The following is an 18,884-nucleotide window of genomic DNA, read 5'->3' on the forward strand; positions in this document are numbered from 1 at the left end:
AAGAATTAGCCAGCCTCCCCATACATATCCTGTAGACTGTAAATGAGCACATAAATTATCATCAGACGATAATAAGCATGGTTTGTGCAAAAGCTGTACGGTCCATAATGATAGTTCTTGCTTACCTGGTAATGTATATTATACACTCAGTCCAAGCAGGCTCTTTGTGATGTGGCTAATGGAAGCAGCTGAAAATCAAATGACTTGGCAGGGTTTTGGTGGTGATTTGGGCAGCCGTATCGTAGTATCCCATGAAGCCATGATTTCTCTGCGAAGTCACATTACTGCCAAGGCTTATGTGATGGTTTTGGCTAATCAGGTCCATACTATGGTACAGTGTTTGTTCCCAGTGGTGTGATGCTGTGTTCCAAGGTGACAGGATCTCTGTTCACATAGCTTACATAGTGCAGGTCTGGTTGTGCGAGTACAGAGTTGAATTGTGGCATCTCTTCAGCTAATCTCAGTGTTATTGAGACTTTGTTGCCCACTTTGGAGAGAAAGGCATGTCATCACCATCCATCTCCATCATTGTTACGTAAACTTGCCAGTATTTTGTAGGAAGAATGGTATAAGATTCCCTTGAAAACCATACACAACCTGTATTTATGCATTCTGTAGTCCATTCACCATGACTCTCTTTATTGTATTCATGTAGTAACTACCAACTCACCAATTTACTGCGTTAAACAGCTGTTTGCCTGACAAAGCTGAGGCAGCAACTATTGTGTTAAATTTTTGATCAATTTGTTTTGAACAGTTATCTTGTTCTTCTAAATTGTTACTGTACGTTATGGTAACTTAAAATTTCATTCTTGTTTTGTTTTTATTCTATTTGTTGATGTAGTTTCATTCAAAATGAGTATGTGAAGATGTGTAATTAAATATTTTTCTCATCTAGAGTTTGCATCTCGGGCAACATTGTTTAGATTTGATGAAGCACTTAAACAGTGGAAGGAACGTGGAGTTGGTGATATGAAAATACTGTATCATCCCATTAACCATACATACAGACTACTTTTAAGAAGAGAAAAGGTAAATTTTGGATATCATGAAGTAAATAATGGTTTCATTCCTTCATCAGTAGTAAACATGTTAATTTGTGACTTTTTGCCACTCCTTAGATCCACAAAGTTGTGTGCAATCATCTAATAACAGCAGATTTTTCATTGAAGCCTTTCTCAAAGTCTGAGAGAGCATGGTTATGGGCTGCCCACAATTTTGCAGAAAATGAAGGAGAACTGGAAAAACTTGCTGTGTCTTTCAAGAAAGAGGAAACTGCCAAAGAATTCTATGACAAAGTCACTGAATGTGTAGAGGATGTAAAAACATTTATCAGAAGAGGTATAATTTCCTAATGTTTGTGAACTTATTTCATAGTCTAAAAACTGTACTCGAATGTTTTTTTTAGTCTGTATAAATATTTATAAATTCACCAGATGTGCAGTTGGGTATGTATTTATATTATATATTTATTCTTTCTTCAAGTTAAGTACTTTTGATTCAGAGTACTACACACACACACACACGCACACACACACACACACACACACACACACACACACACACACACACAAAACCTTCTCTTCAGTTCATTAGTTTGATGTGATGCAATATTTAAAAAGTCATCTTGGTTGATGGATAAACTTTTGTATATGAGAGCAGTGAGCGCACAATCCTACTTCCAGAAATTCATATTAAAGGTGCTGTAGCTGTTATTAACGTTTCCCAGTCACCTGATCAAGCTCTGGGGTAATATTAGGTAGTAACCTCTGTTACTATCTAGAAATCACTCGGACAAGAAAATTGTCTCTATTTCACCTGTTATGACTCAGATGTTGAATTGAGAAAAGACTGTTATTCAATCTAAATTTGAGACAGGAGGAACGTGTTAATATCGGGTGGAAATGAACTGATCAATAATTAGGAAATAATTTTGTTGAGAAATAAGAGATAAATCATTATCTTCTAACAGTGGAGCTGTTAATATATAAAATAATGTTGTAGAGGGACTTAGGCCCAAAAAGTCCCGTGGAAGAAATTTATAAAAAAATATTTCAAAGCTTATTACTGTAACAGTTATGCTCTTCATTATGCATTGTAAAGAATGGTGTTCACAATTTTCTACACGTTAATCCACTTCCTTGTGTTGTATGTCTTCTTCCTCTAGTATTACATTTACTTCAGTATTCAGAGCTATAGTAGACTTACAAAATTTGTAAATGATTGATCAGTGTCTAATGTAAACTCCCATGTTTAACAAGAAATTTTTATTAAGACTGTATTAATGTGTAAGTATGATAAACTATTAAAGTAGATTTTGCATGCTGTTAATTACAGTTGGTAATGAACTATGCTGCTGTTTCTTTTTCCTTTTCCTCCTCTTCTTCAGTTAAAAAAAAAGTTACTCTGTTCTAATCAGTGTTTCATATTCATCCATTACAATCAGAAATTACCAGCAGCTCCACAACAGATAGACAGTATGAGGATAGTGAAGAATCTATAGACGATGACGATGATGATGATGATGAGGAGGATGATGATGATGATGATGGTGACGACGATGGTGATGACGGTGATGATGACGATGATGATGATGATGATGATGATGATGAGGGAGAGGATGATGCAGATGATGATGATGACAGTGTCCATAATTACAGTATTAAGGATGCTAATGCAGAAGAAAGTACTGTATTTGACAAGAGAGCAACACTTACAATAAAGGATGGTAATCAGTGGAAAACTTTAGGCCTTGGTGATCTGAAGATACAGTACAATAAAGCAAAGCAGATTGCACAGATTATTATGTTAAAAGATGGAAGTACTGAAACATTGTGTAACATGATAATTAGCAAACAAATTAATGTAGAGGTAATCACTATTTGTTATTTCACATAACATTCTTCAGTATTTTACAGATGTTGAAAATATTAAATTTTTTATGTGAATTTCAGGTGAAGAAAAGGGATTGTGAATGGACTGGCATCGACAGTTGTGTAGAACCTGGCATATGTAAAACATTGTGTGCTAAGTTCAGTTCAGATACTGCAGCCCATGAATTTGCAAACAAAGTTTCCCAGGTAATTAAAATGTGGGTTACTGTCTGTTTGTGACTGCAGCCTCCTTTTGTGTTAGGTCTTACATTAAGATAGTTGAAACTGAACACGATAATCATCTAATTGGAACATTCAATAATGACTAAAACCAAACGACTGATACTTCTGGATCAGGTTTCTACAGCAGAGATCATGTTAATAAATAAAGATGAAATTATACTCTAGCATTTAGGACATTGTCACAGTGGAAGAAAAGAAAACTGAAAGGTGAAGGAATGTAGTTTCATGGGAGGGATACATTGGGTGGTTGGGACAAAATTTCTCCATACTATTTGAATGGAGAGAGGCCAATAGAAGGCAGTGGATAATTCAGTAGGAATTTCTTAGTAATGCAGGTGCAGACATGGTCACAGAATGGAAGGTAGCAGCTCATATTACGAGACTGGTGATTCCTCAGTCTATGCTGTTACTTTAGGAAAAACCTATCAGTAATGAGAAAAAGTGACTGTGTTGAAATTGTGCTGATGTATGCTCAGCACAAGACATTGACTGAATTCATACTGGGTGTCTGAAATTTCACCCACCAAACTTCTCCCTGTATGGTGTGGTATTGGATTTGGAAACAAAAAATATTCCTTGTAATGATGTCATGTGATCCATCTTTTCTGAGGAAAGCTTTATCATCAAAGTACATAATGTGCCAGAACAGTGGAGAAGTGTGCTTTAATTTTCTCTCTTATCTTAAAACCTTTTGTGTAATAATCTATTGTAGCAGAAGTTCTAGTTTGTTTCTACTGACACTAGAGTGCGATTCCAATTATTTTCAGAGGATGTATTATTTGTTAGCTAGCATAACTGAATTGCACTACTCATGAACTAACTGGCATTTAAATTTCTTTCAATCACTACTTCTACATGGTTAACTTAACAAAAATGTGGCATGTATGATGTTCAACACAAAACAATATTGTCCATTCCATCATTTTCTCCACGGCATCTTCCTCTAAGGCCTTGTCCTACATGAGCGACAGAAGCGAGCGATAGCGACCAACTTCTGGATATGCAACACTCCAGCGACAAGCATCAACATTGGGCGGAAACTTGTGTCCTGCATGCGAGCGACCATGTCGTGCTAAAAGATGGCTGCTTAGAGCCAACCGGCTGTTTCTATAAAACAGTGTCCTTAACCTGTAGAATACTGTAGCTGGAGAGTAAGGCTACAGAGTTAGGTTTACTTTAGAAAATAAAGCGAAAAGGAATGCTGTGCATGAAATTCGCAAAGGGAGGAATCTCCATGGAGAATTTCATAAGTTTCGCCAACTAAGAAGCTCACAAGCCAAATTCTTCGAATACACTTGAATGAGCAGAGGAGCATTCAACTATCCCATCAATAAATTAAATATAAATGTTTTTATACATGATCAAGAACTTTTAACAGCCAATAAATGCGGAAGTATGACTATTAAATGACTGACTACGCTATATACAAACATAAGTACACACATTGATGCTATTGAGTCACAGTGATCTGTGGTGTAGGGGTAGCGTATTCCATTTGCAATTACGTTTCAGGGAAAGAAACTGGGTTTGTTCTGGGCCGTTCTTACATTTTTACTGACTCAGTTATGATTCTGTATACCAAGTTTTATGTATACTGTTTACACTGCATTGCCAAGTATATTTTTAAGGTCGTTCCAAAGAACTTGATCTTCACACCTACCCCAGTATGTCACAACATTTAATTCCTAATAAATTTCAATGAACCATGAAATTTTACAGATATTTGATGTTGCGAACATAATTCATTAGCAGTCAGTGTTAAGTCAAGCGTTTCAATTCCTCAAGTCAGATGTTTTGTGTAATGATTTGTCTAAAAGTATGAAATAAATAATATTAGGGAAACGTTTGGCGCACCTCAGTTTCTGTTCACGAATTCGGGCAGCATTCAAAGGCACGTAGAATGTTTATCTGATCTACTTATTTCTTTTACACAAGTCATTTCGTAAAATATTTTGACTGATTTCTTCCGTTTTTGAATTTCAAGTTTTACTCAGAAAGCGTGATCTTACTGACTCCTCGTTTGCCTTCCTAACATACTTGATTCTAAGGAATCCTTTTTGACATATAAATGCCTCACCAATGAATCTTTTTATGTGCAAAATAGCTAGGTCTTGAACAAATGACATTTTTGACACTTCACTTACAGGAGCTTTTCGTGAAATTTTTCAATTTTTCCTCAGTTTGTTAATTAAATTTTTGTTCCTTATCCTGATTACTTTCAAACAGTTAAATATTTTCATGCCAAACTAGACCTCATACTGGTCATTTTGATACCCCTTTTACCTGTTTCTCTCCCTTTGTTTGGCTTTAAAAATTTGGACAAAACCTCATGATGTAAGTCTTGTTTTTGCTCTGCTCACACATTTACAAAAATGTATCGAGTGTTAATCATATGATAAAATAGTCCTTTCTGTGTGCTGTCATTTCCAAAATTCGTCATTTCGATATCTTGAAATTGTTATGAGAGATGACTATTTTTACGACCACTTGATTCCCGAAGTGCAGGAAAGGTTCGGACGTACTGCGAGCAACCCGATCGCGGATATAACAACCGATATCTCAAGAATGCAAAGAGATATCATTCCGGTCTCAACTTTAAATACAATTTAGATATATTGGTTACATTTCATAAGCAACAATGTATGGCCTTAAATGAACTATACGGGAAGTCTACACAGTGTGATTTTACCTCTGCAAATTCTTAAAAATTTCATGCAGCCATGTATTCAATTTTGTATAGCACAGTAACTATGATGAATAACAAAAATAAACTCTGACCTTTATCATTTAAGGATGTCAAGTTATATGTTGCGGAAGAATCAAATTTTTTTACCGAATAGTTTTCTTAAAATCGGATGTTAAATAATTCATACCTGCCATTGTGTCCACCCCACTGCTTTGCCAAGAAAACACGTGGCTATCGCTCTGTGTCACACGTGCTGCAGTGACAAGATTCAAACACATTTGAATTCAAACGTCGCCAGGTGCAGAGGGAGACAGGCAGCGACACAGATGTCGCTCACATAGGACACTTCCGTAACTGCCCTGCGGTTGTGCTCTGTTGCCTGAAGCTGTCGCTAGCTTCTGTCGCTCACGTACTACACGGCCTAAGAGTCTGGTGTATCTGAGGCTAACTTCCATGAGATTCTGAGGAATGTGATTAGGGGTTGGAGTTGGTCAGCGTTTCAGATCCTATGACTGCTCTACATTCTTTCCCCTATTTTTATACAAAGAAAAAAGTCCAAAATACCCAACATATTCTTCTCAAATTGCTGTAAGGTGCTTATTGGGGAAATCTGTCAAACATTAGCAGTTAGTGAGGGAAAAGAATTTGTGTACAGTAAAACCAGCTATGAGAGACTGGCACACGTCTTTCTAGCCACTTACGGTGGGGTCTAATCATACTGACATGTCTTTGAATAATGCACACTCTTATTACCTATAGCTTTCTCCTCTGACTTCAGAACCCACCTGTTCATAACATACAGATTTTTGTGTAAAGGTTGTTTATAAATGAATATCGGGGTTTTAACACTTTGTAATATTTATTATATTAAACTTACAGTTTTAAATGATATGTCAAATGAAAGAGCAACTAACAGTATTACCAAGAACCTTATAAATGTTCAACGTGAGCACCATTTGTCACATAGCATACATCAAATCTATAGGCTAGTTCTTCCAAAGCCCAATAACAGGGCTTGCTTTGCGTGGCCTCCACGTTCACCCGACCTAACACCATGTGATTTTTTTTCCTTCGGGGCTTCATCAAGGATGGTGTGTACATGTCTCTGCTTCTAGCAGACCTCCCTGAATTAAGAAACTAGATTGAAGCAGCTGTTGCTACAATCACTGAAGACACACTTATCAACGTTTGGGAAGAACTGGGCTATAGACTTGATGTGTGCCGTGTGACAAATGGTGCTCACATTGAACATTTGTAAGGTTCTTGGTAAAACAAACTGTTTGAGTTGCTCTTTCATTTGACATATCATTTATAACTGTAAGTTTAATGTAATAAATATTATAAAGCATTAAAACCCCGACATTTTTTATAAACACCCTGTACTTCGTATACATCAGTGCACTGTATAACTTGACACCTAATATAGATTTTGATATGTTCCTGGGATGACTGGCTTAGTTTTTCCATCATTAAGAGATAAGACCAACTGTTTTCCAGTTATTTTATATTTGTATTGTAGCAGTTAATTTTAAAGCAAGTACCATTTCAGGAATTCATTGTTACTTATGTTTTTCGTTGTGAGTTACATTGAAAGAAAGTGCAAATTGAGTTATATTTAATAGTATTAATGTTTGCATTGTAAGTTACTTCCCGTCAAGTTGCAGACAGGCACAATTAAGACATTCACTCGTGTGTATGTATTCATTAGTGCACTAATAACCTCCCTGTTGAAAGCCATAGAACTAATGGATCAAACACCTGCTGACAGTAAATAGAGTAGTTAACCTGCCCACCCACTTTTTGTTGTCAAGAGCAGGCACTTCACCTGAGGGGTGCAAGGATGTAGATACAGTAAAACATGTTTGTCGTCCTTGACAGCTGGACATCCTGTGTAGCACTCACAATTCTACAAGACGTGTACTGCTTGACCTCAGTAAAATAGTGTTGTTTTCAAGAGTTTTTTGTTAGTGTGTGTGTGTCGTGCCACTATAAATGTTTGGATCTTTTGACCTTTGGAGAAAAGAAGAAAGACAATACTCCAAACACAGTTTAACACACATCATAAACACTTGCTTATATGTCTTCTTGCAAGTAAAAAAGTGTGAAAATAATGTGGTTTCTGTTTGGTAGGCTTCTTCAAGATTTCGTTGCTTTGTTGCTACTCAGTTTTTGTTTCCACATTCTCCTCTTCAATTGTAATCTCTAACTTCCGTTTCACTTTCATTGGTTGTTTGAGTAGCTCTAGCTTAGTCTATTTCTGTTACCCTTTTTAGAGAATCACTGAAGTGTGCTAAATTAAAGTTAATAACTTTCCTTCATTCATAGACACTTAATGTTGTGGAAATTTTTCCTTCATAAAAGATATTTCTGCAGTCTTATAACAAAGTAGATACAAAATCTCATCTTCTAACAAACATTTTAATGAAATGTTATTAAAACCCACCAAACAGCTGAATGATGGACATCATCAAAAGTGACTATTCATTCTCATGGTGCTTGTGTAATTATCTGTCTTAGTAAATACCATGAAATGTTGAATGATAAGCATTGTATTTGCACTCAGGCTGATTGTTACTGACAAGGGAACCTCCCCATCGCACCCCCCTCAGATTTAGTTATAAGTTGGCACAGTGGATAGGCCTTGAAAAACTGAACACAGATCGATCGAGAAAACAGGAAGAAGTTGTATGGAACTATGAAAAAATAAGCAAAATATACAACCCGAGTAGTCCATGCGCAAGATAAGCAATATCTAGGCAAATGTGAACAGAGGAGTGCCGTGGTCCCATGGTTTGCGTGAGCAGCTGCGGAACGTAAGGTCCTTGGTTCAAGTCTTCTCTCGAGTGAAAATTTTAATTTTTTATTTTCGGTTTACATGACAAACCTTTTATGTTTTCATCACTTTTTTGGGAGTGACTATCACACCCACAAGAAAACCTAAATCGGGCAAGGTAGAAGAATCTCTTTACCCATTCGCGAAGTGTAAAGTTAGGTGGGTCTACAACATATTCCTGTCATGTGATGCACATGCCGTCACCAGTGTCGTATAGAATATATCAGACGTGTTTTCCTGTGGAGGAATCGGTTGACCTATGACCTTGTGATCAAATGTTTTCGGTTCCCATTGGAGAGGCACGTCCTTTCGTCTACTAATCGCACAGTACTGCGGTGCGGTCGCAAAACACAGACACTAAACTTATTACAGTGAACAGAGACGTCAATGAACGAACGGACAGATCATAACTTTGCGAAAATAAAGAAAGTAAAATTTTCACTCGAGAGGAGACTTGAACCCAGGACCTTTCGTTTCGCAGCTGCTCACGGGACCACGGCGCTCCTGAGTTCACTCTATCCTTGATGTTGCCTATCTTGCACATGGGCTATTCAGTTTGTATATTTTGCTTATTTTTTCATAGTTCCACACAACTTCTTCCTGTTTTCTCGATTGATCTGTGTTCAGTTTTTCAAGGCCTATCCACTGTGCCATCTTATAACTAAATGTGAGGGGGGTGCGATGGGGAGGTTCCCTTGTGAGACTAACTCAAAAGTACACGTGCTTGTTGCATTAAAACTCAATATTCTGTTCATTTGCTGAAATTTTTTCCTAATCATCATGTACTGTGTCATCACTGGACCATATTTTATGGACTACGAGCCGCAAATTTTTATTTTTTTTTTTGGAAAATTGCCTCCAAAATTCAGGTGCATCTTAAAAATAATATAAAAATGCCCAGTGCTTGATCTAAAATTCCCACCCTAGTTAAAAATGGCCATATATTTGATGTCGCGGGAAGCCTTTCTCTATCTCGCAACACTGGATTCAACTGGCAGCAGCAATGGACTGATGAAGTGAACACGATTTGGGGGATTAACAAACTTGCTCACACTCTCTCCCTCCTGCCGCCGCCCCCCCCCCCCCCCCCCCTCCACTCCAAAAAAAAAAAAAAAAAAAAAAAAAAACACTGTCTAGCCTATGCAGTCTACAGTGCCAGTGAACTTGAATTGAAACTGATCTGTATTAGTTTCAATATGGAAATAAAGTAAAAGGTATTCATATGATGCAGGCTATAACTTGAAAGTAAAAGCATGTGCAGAACATCGTGGAAATAGAGCAGCATTTCAGGTATCCACCAACAAAAAATAATAAATGATTCACCATTGGCAGGCTAGTAAAGAAGAACTAAAAAAAAGAGGAAGACTAAATGTGCAAATAGAGAGCTGAATGCAAAATGGTCAACACTAGATGATAGCGTATTGAAATGGACTCGAGTACACCATCGAAAAAGCATCGGAGTTAATACAAAAATTACTCAAATGCACAGTCATAAGCGAGCACTACTATGGAATATAGCAGAATTTAAAGGTGGAGTTGGTTGATGCTACAAGTTTATGAAGTGTCATGTGAACCTAAACCAAAATATCTCAGAAAACGCCACAAGTGTATGAAGAGAGAATATTACCTTTCCATTGCTTTATTATTCAACATTGAAAGAAAACCAGTGTGTAACTAAGTCAGATAGCGAATGTGAGTAAAACTCGTGACATTTGATGTTCCGAGTAACAGAACTGTTGCCATGAAAGGTGCTAAAACTGTAACTATAAAAACAAATGAACATGGAAAAAATGCACTACACTGTTGTCCTGTTATGTTGTGCTGATAGTACTAAATGTAATCCAGTGACCATTTTCAAGCACAAAACAGTGCCAAAACCTTCTGAGATACCGCCAGGTGTTGTTCACGTACATGACAAAGGTTGCATGGACAAGGCTGGTATGAAATATATTAAGAGAGTGTGGGAGAGAAGGAAAGGTGCTTATTGAAGAAGAGTTCCCTTCTTGTGCTAGTTCGGTTTTTGTAGTCATTTGAAAAATTCTGTGAAAGAGTAATTGAGACAGGAAAATACAGAGCTTACTGTTGTTCTGGGAGGACTTGCTTCACAATTGCAAAATCTTGATGTCATGATAAACAAACCATCTAAAGTGTATATGAGAGAGTGAAACAAATGAATGTTGGGTGAAACCCAACATGAATTCATGTCAAAGGGAGCTTTAAAACTACCTACAATCAAACAAGTGTATCAGTGGATAAAACAATCACAGTCTAGAGTGAGCAAAGCATTATTGTTGGTTCTTTTGAGAAATACAGCATAAGTAACACTGTCGATGGCTCCCCCAGGGGGTCCACAACTCTTTTGTGGATACGTGCGTAGCGAGCACGGGACCCCGAGCTAATGTGGCCCTCCTTCCTTTCCGGGCTGCATACCTTCCATTTCCGCATCCTTCCCTATCCCCCATCTTCGCCCCCCCCCCCCTCCCTCCCCTCACCTCTGGCTCTTTCCTTCCCTTTCTCCCCTTCTGGGAGTACGGTTTGTGCCTACGTCCAGAGACGGACGCTCTTAAATGTAACGCATTCTTCGCCTTCTCTGCTTGTATGTCTTCATCCTTCCTTTGTCTTCTCTTTTCCTTACCTCTTCTCTTTTCCTTACCTCTTCTCTTTTCCTTACCTCTTCTCTTTTCCTTACCTCTTCTCTTTTCCTTACCTCTTCTCTTTTCCTTACCTCTTCTCTTTTCCTTACCTCTTCTCTTTTCCTTACCTCTTCTCTTTTCCTTACCTCTTCTCTTTTCCTTACCTCTTCTCTTTACCCTTTTCTCGGCTGTGGCGTTTGAGACCTCTCTTCTTTCCTTTCCCTTTCTTTGTTTTTCCCTTTCTCTTTCTTCCTACCTGTGCGTGTCTGAAGGCCGACCCACGCATTTTCGTGCGTAGCCGGTGACGGGGTAACGCGTAATTCCCTGCCCCGGGTAGACAGGTGGGACACGTACGTACCCCCTGGTAACGGCCAGGCCCAGGGAGGGGTGATTACCCGAGCTGATACCTTCCGAAAGTGACGATTGGTCCCTCCGTCCGTTTGTCGGGAGGTGTGACCTGAGGTGTGAACGATCACCTAAGGCGGGAGTGCCCTCAGAGATGGCCCCCACAAGGGAGGATCGCGCCATCGGAGACGCCGGTAATCGTGGGGGATTCTTCCGCAATGGTTTCCTCACCTTCCACTATGTCTGCTCACAAGCGTAAGTTCACTGAGTCTCAGCCACAGACAGTTCTTCCATCGTTGCCACAGTTCCTTGTTGTTTCTCAGTCTGATGAAGGTCACGACTTCTCCACGGTCAAACCTGTCATTATTCAGAAAGGTTTCGACGCAATTGCAGGTCCTGTAAAGTCTTGTTCCAGATTACGGAATGGCATCTTGTTGTTAGAAACAGTCGGTGCCCTCCAGGCACAAAAATTGCTGCGTACTTCACTTCTCCACACCTTCCCTGTCCGGGTGGAACCGCACCGCACTTTTAATTCCTTGCGTGGAGTCGTTTATACACACTCCCTCGATGGATTGTCTGACGACGAAATTTAGCACTACCTGTCTGACCAGGGCGTAACGGCTGTTCATAGAGTTATGAAAAGGGTTGACACGAACATCATTCCAACCCGCACTGTCTTCTTGACATTTGACAAAGTTCAACTCCCATCGAAAATCAAAGCAGGCAATGAGATAATTTCCGTTCGCCCTTACGTCTCAAACCCTACGCGTTGCTACCGGTGTCAGCGGTTCAATCACACCAGCCAGTCCTGTTCCAATCCGGCCAAATGTGTTACGTGTGGCAAGGATGCCCATGAGGGTGCTTGTCCACCTCCATCCCCTCGCTGCATCAACTGTATGGGTGACCACGCTGCTTCCTCTCGAGATTGCCCCATTTTTAAAGACTAAAAGCTCATCCAGGAAATCAGAGTAAAGGATAAGGTGTCGACCTTTGCTGCTCGAAAATTATTTGCCAGTCGACAGCCCACCGTGTCTCAGACAGGAAAATACAGCACTGTCCTTGCTTCTCCTCGGCCAACAAAGGAGGCGGCCACGCAGACTTGCGACCTCACCTTTAGTGCCACGGTCGTCAGATCGGCCAGTGCAAAGATCGCCCGTTCAACCTCACCACTTGCGCCTGCCCACTCTACGGCTCACCCTTCATCGGGTTCTGCTAAATCTCGAGCTCAAAAGTCAGACACCAAGACTTCGAAAAAAGAGCATACTCTTAAAGATTTTTTACGTACCCCACCTTCACAACCATTGGTTCCTCCTTCATCTAAACATCATATTTCCATGAAGGCTAATAAGAAGCCCAGTTCATCTCCTTCTCTGCCAAGGCGTGTCTCATCTACAGCACCACCTGGCGGAAATCGCCCTCGGCCGTCTTCTGTGTCGCCGAGGCGCACTGCTGGCGCCCGATCAACCGGCCGATCGCTGGTGGCAGGAGCTGCCCCCGAACAACCTAAGGATCAGGATCTTCTGCCTTCTGCTGAATGCCATTCCATGCTGTCGGTCGCAAGCTCTGAGCAGTCGTTGAGTTGACGGCAACCTTGGTCACATTCCTCCATTTTCTGTTCACCCTATGTCCATTATCCACTGGAATATCCGCGGCATTCGAGCCAATCGGGATGAATTGTCGATCTTCTTACGATCCTACTCGCCGGTCATCTTCTGTCTTCAGGAAACAAAGCTGCGTCCCCATGACCGCTTTGTTCTCCCCCATTTTCAGTCCATCCGAATTGATCTCCCCTCTGTTGAAGGCACTCCAGCCCATGGAGGACTCATGATTCTTCTCCATGATACTCTCCATTATCACCCAATCCCCTTAAACACTTCCTTCCAAGCTGTCACTGTCCGTCTTTCCCTTTCTGGATATACCTTTTCTCTTTGTACTGTATACATTCCATCGTCCACACCAATGGCACGAACTGATCTCCTTCATCCTCTTGGTCAGCTTCCACCCTCCTATTTGCTGGTTGGGGACTTCAATGCCCACCACCCGCTTTGGGGATCTCCACATCCTTGTCCACGTGGCTCACTATTGCTAGACGTCTTCCACCAAGCGGATCTAGTTTGCCTCAACACTGGGGTCCCTACATTTTTGTCTGCCTCCACAACAAATTTCTCTCATTTGGACCTTTTGGTCGGTACTGTTCCGCTAGCTCTGCGCTTCGAATGGTTCGCCCTTGATGATACACACTCGAGTGACCACTTTCCATGTGTCCTTAGACTACAGCCTCAACTGCCCTATATGCGCCCGCGACGCTGGAAGTTTGCCCAAGCCGATTGGAGACTTTTTTCGTCTCTAGCGACATTCAATGACCGTCACTTTCCTAGTGTTGACGATGTGGTCACACATATTACCGACGTTATTCTTACAGCTGCGGAACGTTCAATACACCATCCTAGTTCGGCCAACTGTATCCGCTATAAGCAGTTCCGTGCGCGATGCTGTCTGCGATAGCAAGAAGGCAAGCTGGAAATTCTTTATTAGCTCATTTAACACCTTCACTCCCTCCTCGGAAGTTTGGAGTCGGCTTCGACAGTTATCAGGCGCGCCTAGTTTCTCCCCGGTCTCTGGGCTCACTGTCCCGCGTGATACGTTAGTGGACCCCGTTGCAATTTCTAACTCCTTGGGTAAACACTTTGCTGAGATTTCGAGCTCTTCAAATTACCCGCCAGCATTTCTCCCGAAGAAACGTGCAGTGGAAGTGCAACCTCTTGCTTTCTTCTCTCAAAATCGCGAAAGCTATAATACTGTTTTCTCCATGCGGGAACTCCAACATGCACTCTATTCTTCTCGCTCCTCCGCCCCAGGACCGCATGGTATCCACATCCAAATGTTGCTGCATTTATCAACCCATAGTCTGCATTACCTCCTTCGCATTTATAATCGAATTTGGACCGACAGTAGTTTTCCCAGACGATGGCGGGAAGCTATCGTCATTCCTGTTCCGAAACCTGGAAAGGACAAACATCTCCCCTCTAGCTATCGCCCCATTTCTCTCACGAGTAGTGTCTGTAAGGTTTTGGAGCGTATCGTGAATTGCCGTTTAGCTTGGTGGTTGGAGTCCCGCAGTCTTTTAACACCTGCCCAATGCGGTTTCCGAAAGCATCGTTCTGCATTTGACCATCTTGTTGCTCTCTCCACTTATATCATGAACAATTTTCTCCGGAAACGCCAAACAGTAGCAATATTTTTTGATCTGGAGAGAGCATACGATACCTGCTGGAGGACAGGCATCCTCTGCACACTGTTCTCTTGGGGCTTTCGAGGTCGGCTGCCCCTTTTTCTTTGCGAATTTATGGCAGAGCGCACATTTAGAGTGCGGGTGAACACTACACTCTCCCGTACTTTCTCTCAAGAAAACGGGGTACCCCAGGGCTCCGTGCTAAGTGTTGTACTGTTTGCTATTGCCATAAATCCAATTATGGATTGTCTCCTTCCTGATGTCTCGGGCTCCCTCTTTGTGGACGATTTTGCGATCTACTACAGCTCTCAACGGACCAGCCTTCTTGAACGACATCTTCAAGGATGTCTCGATCGCCTCTACTCTTGGAGCACCGAAACTGGCTTCCGTTTTTCTCCCAGTAAGACCCTTTGTGTTAACTTTTGGTGACGTAAGGAGTTTCTTCCGCCCTCCTTACATGTAGGACCTGTCAACCATCCATTTTTGGACATCGCTAAATTCTTGGGTCTTATGTTTGACAGAAAACTGTGCTGGTCCTCCCATGTTTCCTATCTTTCGGCTCACTGTCCGCGATTGCTCAACACCCTCCGTATCCTGAACGGTACTTCCTGGGTAGCGGACGGAGTGGTCCTTCTCCGCCTCTATCGCGCCTTAGTGCGCTCGAAATTGGACTATGGAAGCATAGTTTACTCCTCTGCTCGGCCGTCTATTCTTCGTCGTCTCGACTCTATCCACCACCGTGGATTACGTTTAGTGTCTGGAGCCTTTTACACCAGCCCTGTGGAAAGCCTTTATGCTGAGACTACTGAACCTCCACTGTCCAATCGGCGAGCAGTCCTTCTGAGCCGTTATGCTAGCCATCTGCATTCCGGTGCCTGCTAATCCAGCCCATGACATTTTTTTCGACGGCTCCTTTGATGTAGGGTATGCAGGCCGCCCCTCCTCCCTACTACCACCGGGAGTCCGCTTCCATAAACTGCTCCATTCTCTTTCCTTCCGCTTCCCTAAAACCTTCTCGACAACTTGGGATACAGCACCGCCTTGGCTCCGTCCCCGGATCTGCCTGCTCCGTGACCTTTGTCAGTTTCCCAAGGATGGTACCTCTTCACTTGTTTATCGTCGGGCATTTTCTGCTCTATGTGCACAAATGAAGGAAGCCACATTTATTTACACTGATGGCTCAAAAACATCGTTTGCTGTAGGGAGTGTCTATATTGTTGTTGGCGACACCCCAAATCAATTTCGGCTTCCCCACCAGTGTTTGGTTTATACTGCGGAGCTTTACGCTGTTCTCCAGGCTGTCTACTACATCCGCCGCCATCAGCGGATACAGTATGTTATCTGTTCAGATTCTCTCAGCTCTCTCCTCAGTCTCCAAGCTCTTTACCGTGTCCACCCTCTGGTCCACCGGATTCAGGACTGTCTGCGCTTGCTCCACCTGGGGGGCGTCTCGGTGGCATTCCTCTGGCTCCCGGGACACGTTGGTATCTGTGGAAATGAGGCGGCCGATATAGCGGCCAAGGCTGCAGCCTCTCTTCTTCGGCCAGCTATTCAATCGATTCCCTTCGCCGATCTACGGAGCGTTTTATGTCGTCGTGTTGTTCTTTTATGGCACGCACATTGGTCGACACTTCCCCATAATAAATTGCGGGACGTGAAAGCTCTTCCTTGTGCTTGGACCTCTTCCTCCCGAACGCGTCGTCGGGAGGAGGTAATTTTAACGAAACTCCTGATAGGGCACTGTCTTTTTAGCCATTGACATCTTTTAAGCGGTGCTCCTCCCCCACTCTGTTCTCACTGCTCTCAGCTGTGGACGGTAAGACACTTTTTAATTGAGTGCCCCTATTTTACTCCGTTACGCTCCCATCTACTGCTGTCGCCTGATATTTCTTCCATTTTAGCAGATGACATGCGCTCGGCCGATCGCGTTCTCGAGTTTATTAGTGCCAGTGAAATGACGTCAGTCATTTGAAGCTTTTTTTGGGGACAACCAACCCCTTTCTGTAGTGGATTTTTAAGCCTTCCTTCTGCTTTTAGTTTCTCCAATTTTTTGAGTTTCGTTCCCATTGCTGCTGGTTTCCATTTTCGGTTTTTTACTGTTTCCTAAGTCACGGACCGGGCGCTAATGACCATAGCAGTTTTGCGCCCTAAAACCAAAGCAAACTGTCAATGGCAGTGAAGGCCATCTTGTATGTGAAGAGGACGAAGGTGGGTGATGACAGGAGGATGGAGAAGAAGAATAAGAAGGAAGTACAGATAACGATTTTCAGGGATTTTAGTGGTCAGTTCGATTTTATAAACTGAGAATTTTTTTTGCAACCTAATAATAAATATAATAAAATGGTAAAAATGTTATTTTTAAAAATTAAGGTGCATCTTGTAGTGCATAGCATCGTGTAATCCGTAAAATACGGTTGTTCTTTTGTGTGTAGAGTGGTTTGCAATATACCATTGCAGCTGGCTAGTACCTACACATTTAGATATTATTTCGGGGGGGGGGGGGGGGGGCGGGCAGGGTTGTTATAAGAAAGAAAGAAAAACACACACACAGTGTGCAAATTTGTGGTGACCATTGTTATTTCAACTACCCTTGGCATAGCGTGTGAGAGAGAGAGAGGGGGGGGGGGGGGGGGGCACAGTGACTGTGGTGGATCCAGTGACAACATTTTATAAAAAGAATGACACCACATCATCGTTTGATATTAACACTGTGTGTAGAGCTTAAAGATGGATGTATCTGTTTGTGGAAGCTGTGAGGGGAAAGATCATATCCTGATGGAATATTCATTGTCATACAGGCCCAACACATGGCATGATCATATGGGATGCCAGTGGATATCCAACACGGTAAACTGTGGTTTGTGTAGCCAGTAATTTAGGTAGCAGGTATTGATGTGTTCAGGCCTGGGGCGTTGCCATATTTTCAAACTCTACCTGATGTTATGTTTCAACAAGGTAATGCAGGACTGCACTTGTTCATGCTGTCCTGACCTACCTCGATATGGAGGGTATCGGACTATTGCCCGGGTAACCACATTCTCCAGATCTCTCACCCACATTGAAAGCATGTGGGCAAGGGTTGCCAAGATACTAGCATCCTGCTAGCCATTATGATTTTTATCTGACATAGAGGTGAAGCAGCATGAATTGAACATATTTATTTGCCATCCAAGCTTAGTTCAACACAATTCCCAACCAAGTTAGAGCTGTTGTTGCCAACAGAGGTGGCAGTTGTGTATATTATATTTTGCACCCTGTATACACCTACAAATTTAATATTTTATTCTTCCTGCTATACTGTGTATGCACGATAAGTAAACTGGCTTTGCAGTTTTAGTGGCCAGCAGTGTGCTTAACATAGCTGTTGCAAATTTGCTTTTTTTCCCTATCATAAGTTCTATTTCTGCCACTAAGAAGGCATTAAAATGGGGGAAGTTACAGAATCATCCTGTAGCTGCTGTGGTACACAAGTGCTGTTTCATCACAGAGGCTTGCAGTTCTTACAGATACATTATTTAACCCTGATCCTTAACTTCTGCCCCTGGTGAGCCAGGAGCAAAGAAACTGTGTGCAGAGATAGTATGTTCTAACAGATCACTATTGCTCCATTTCACAGATTGGATGCACGTCATAAAATTGTCCATTTTAATCTGGGATGTTGAAGATAAAGTAATTTTATGGGAGTGTGTGAAATTTTTTTAAACTTATTTTCTGCGCCACAAAAGCCCATCATATGGATGCTGTTTCCATAAGGTTGTATGAAATAGAAATTTCTTTGCAGTTTCTAAGCCGACAATGCTTCCTATTATTTCTGGAAAATATTTTCCCACAGCAGCTCTGGGACTGTTATCTGCCCCTTGGCTAGGTATCATCGACAGGTCTTGTTGTTCACATCATAAAGTAGTTTGATCTTAGCAGCCTTCCAAATCTACCTTTTCATAGTGAGCAGTTTTCATTTCCAAATTTATTGGCTCTGCCATACTGTCTTAGTATTCAGCCACAGTTGTATTTTGTTTTGTAGTTGAGCTATATAAGACAT

At 41.6% G+C, this 18,884-nt stretch overlaps 1 protein-coding gene across 1 annotated transcript in view; it reads left to right on the plus strand.

The window, feature by feature from the left end:
* The window catches only part of LOC124595721 (E3 SUMO-protein ligase RanBP2), a 294,537-nt gene that overhangs the window by 272,460 nt on the left and 3,193 nt on the right, over window positions 1-18,884 (plus strand). The window contains exons 29-32 of the mRNA XM_047134587.1: window positions 899-1,032; window positions 1,122-1,341; window positions 2,447-2,871; window positions 2,955-3,080. Of these exons, the coding sequence (XP_046990543.1) occupies window positions 899-1,032; window positions 1,122-1,341; window positions 2,447-2,871; window positions 2,955-3,080 (905 nt within the window). The remainder of the gene's footprint in view (window positions 1-898; window positions 1,033-1,121; window positions 1,342-2,446; window positions 2,872-2,954; window positions 3,081-18,884) is intronic.

Source organism: Schistocerca americana, chromosome 2 (assembly GCF_021461395.2).
Source record: "Schistocerca americana isolate TAMUIC-IGC-003095 chromosome 2, iqSchAmer2.1, whole genome shotgun sequence".
Lineage (NCBI taxonomy): Eukaryota > Metazoa > Arthropoda > Insecta > Orthoptera > Acrididae > Schistocerca > Schistocerca americana.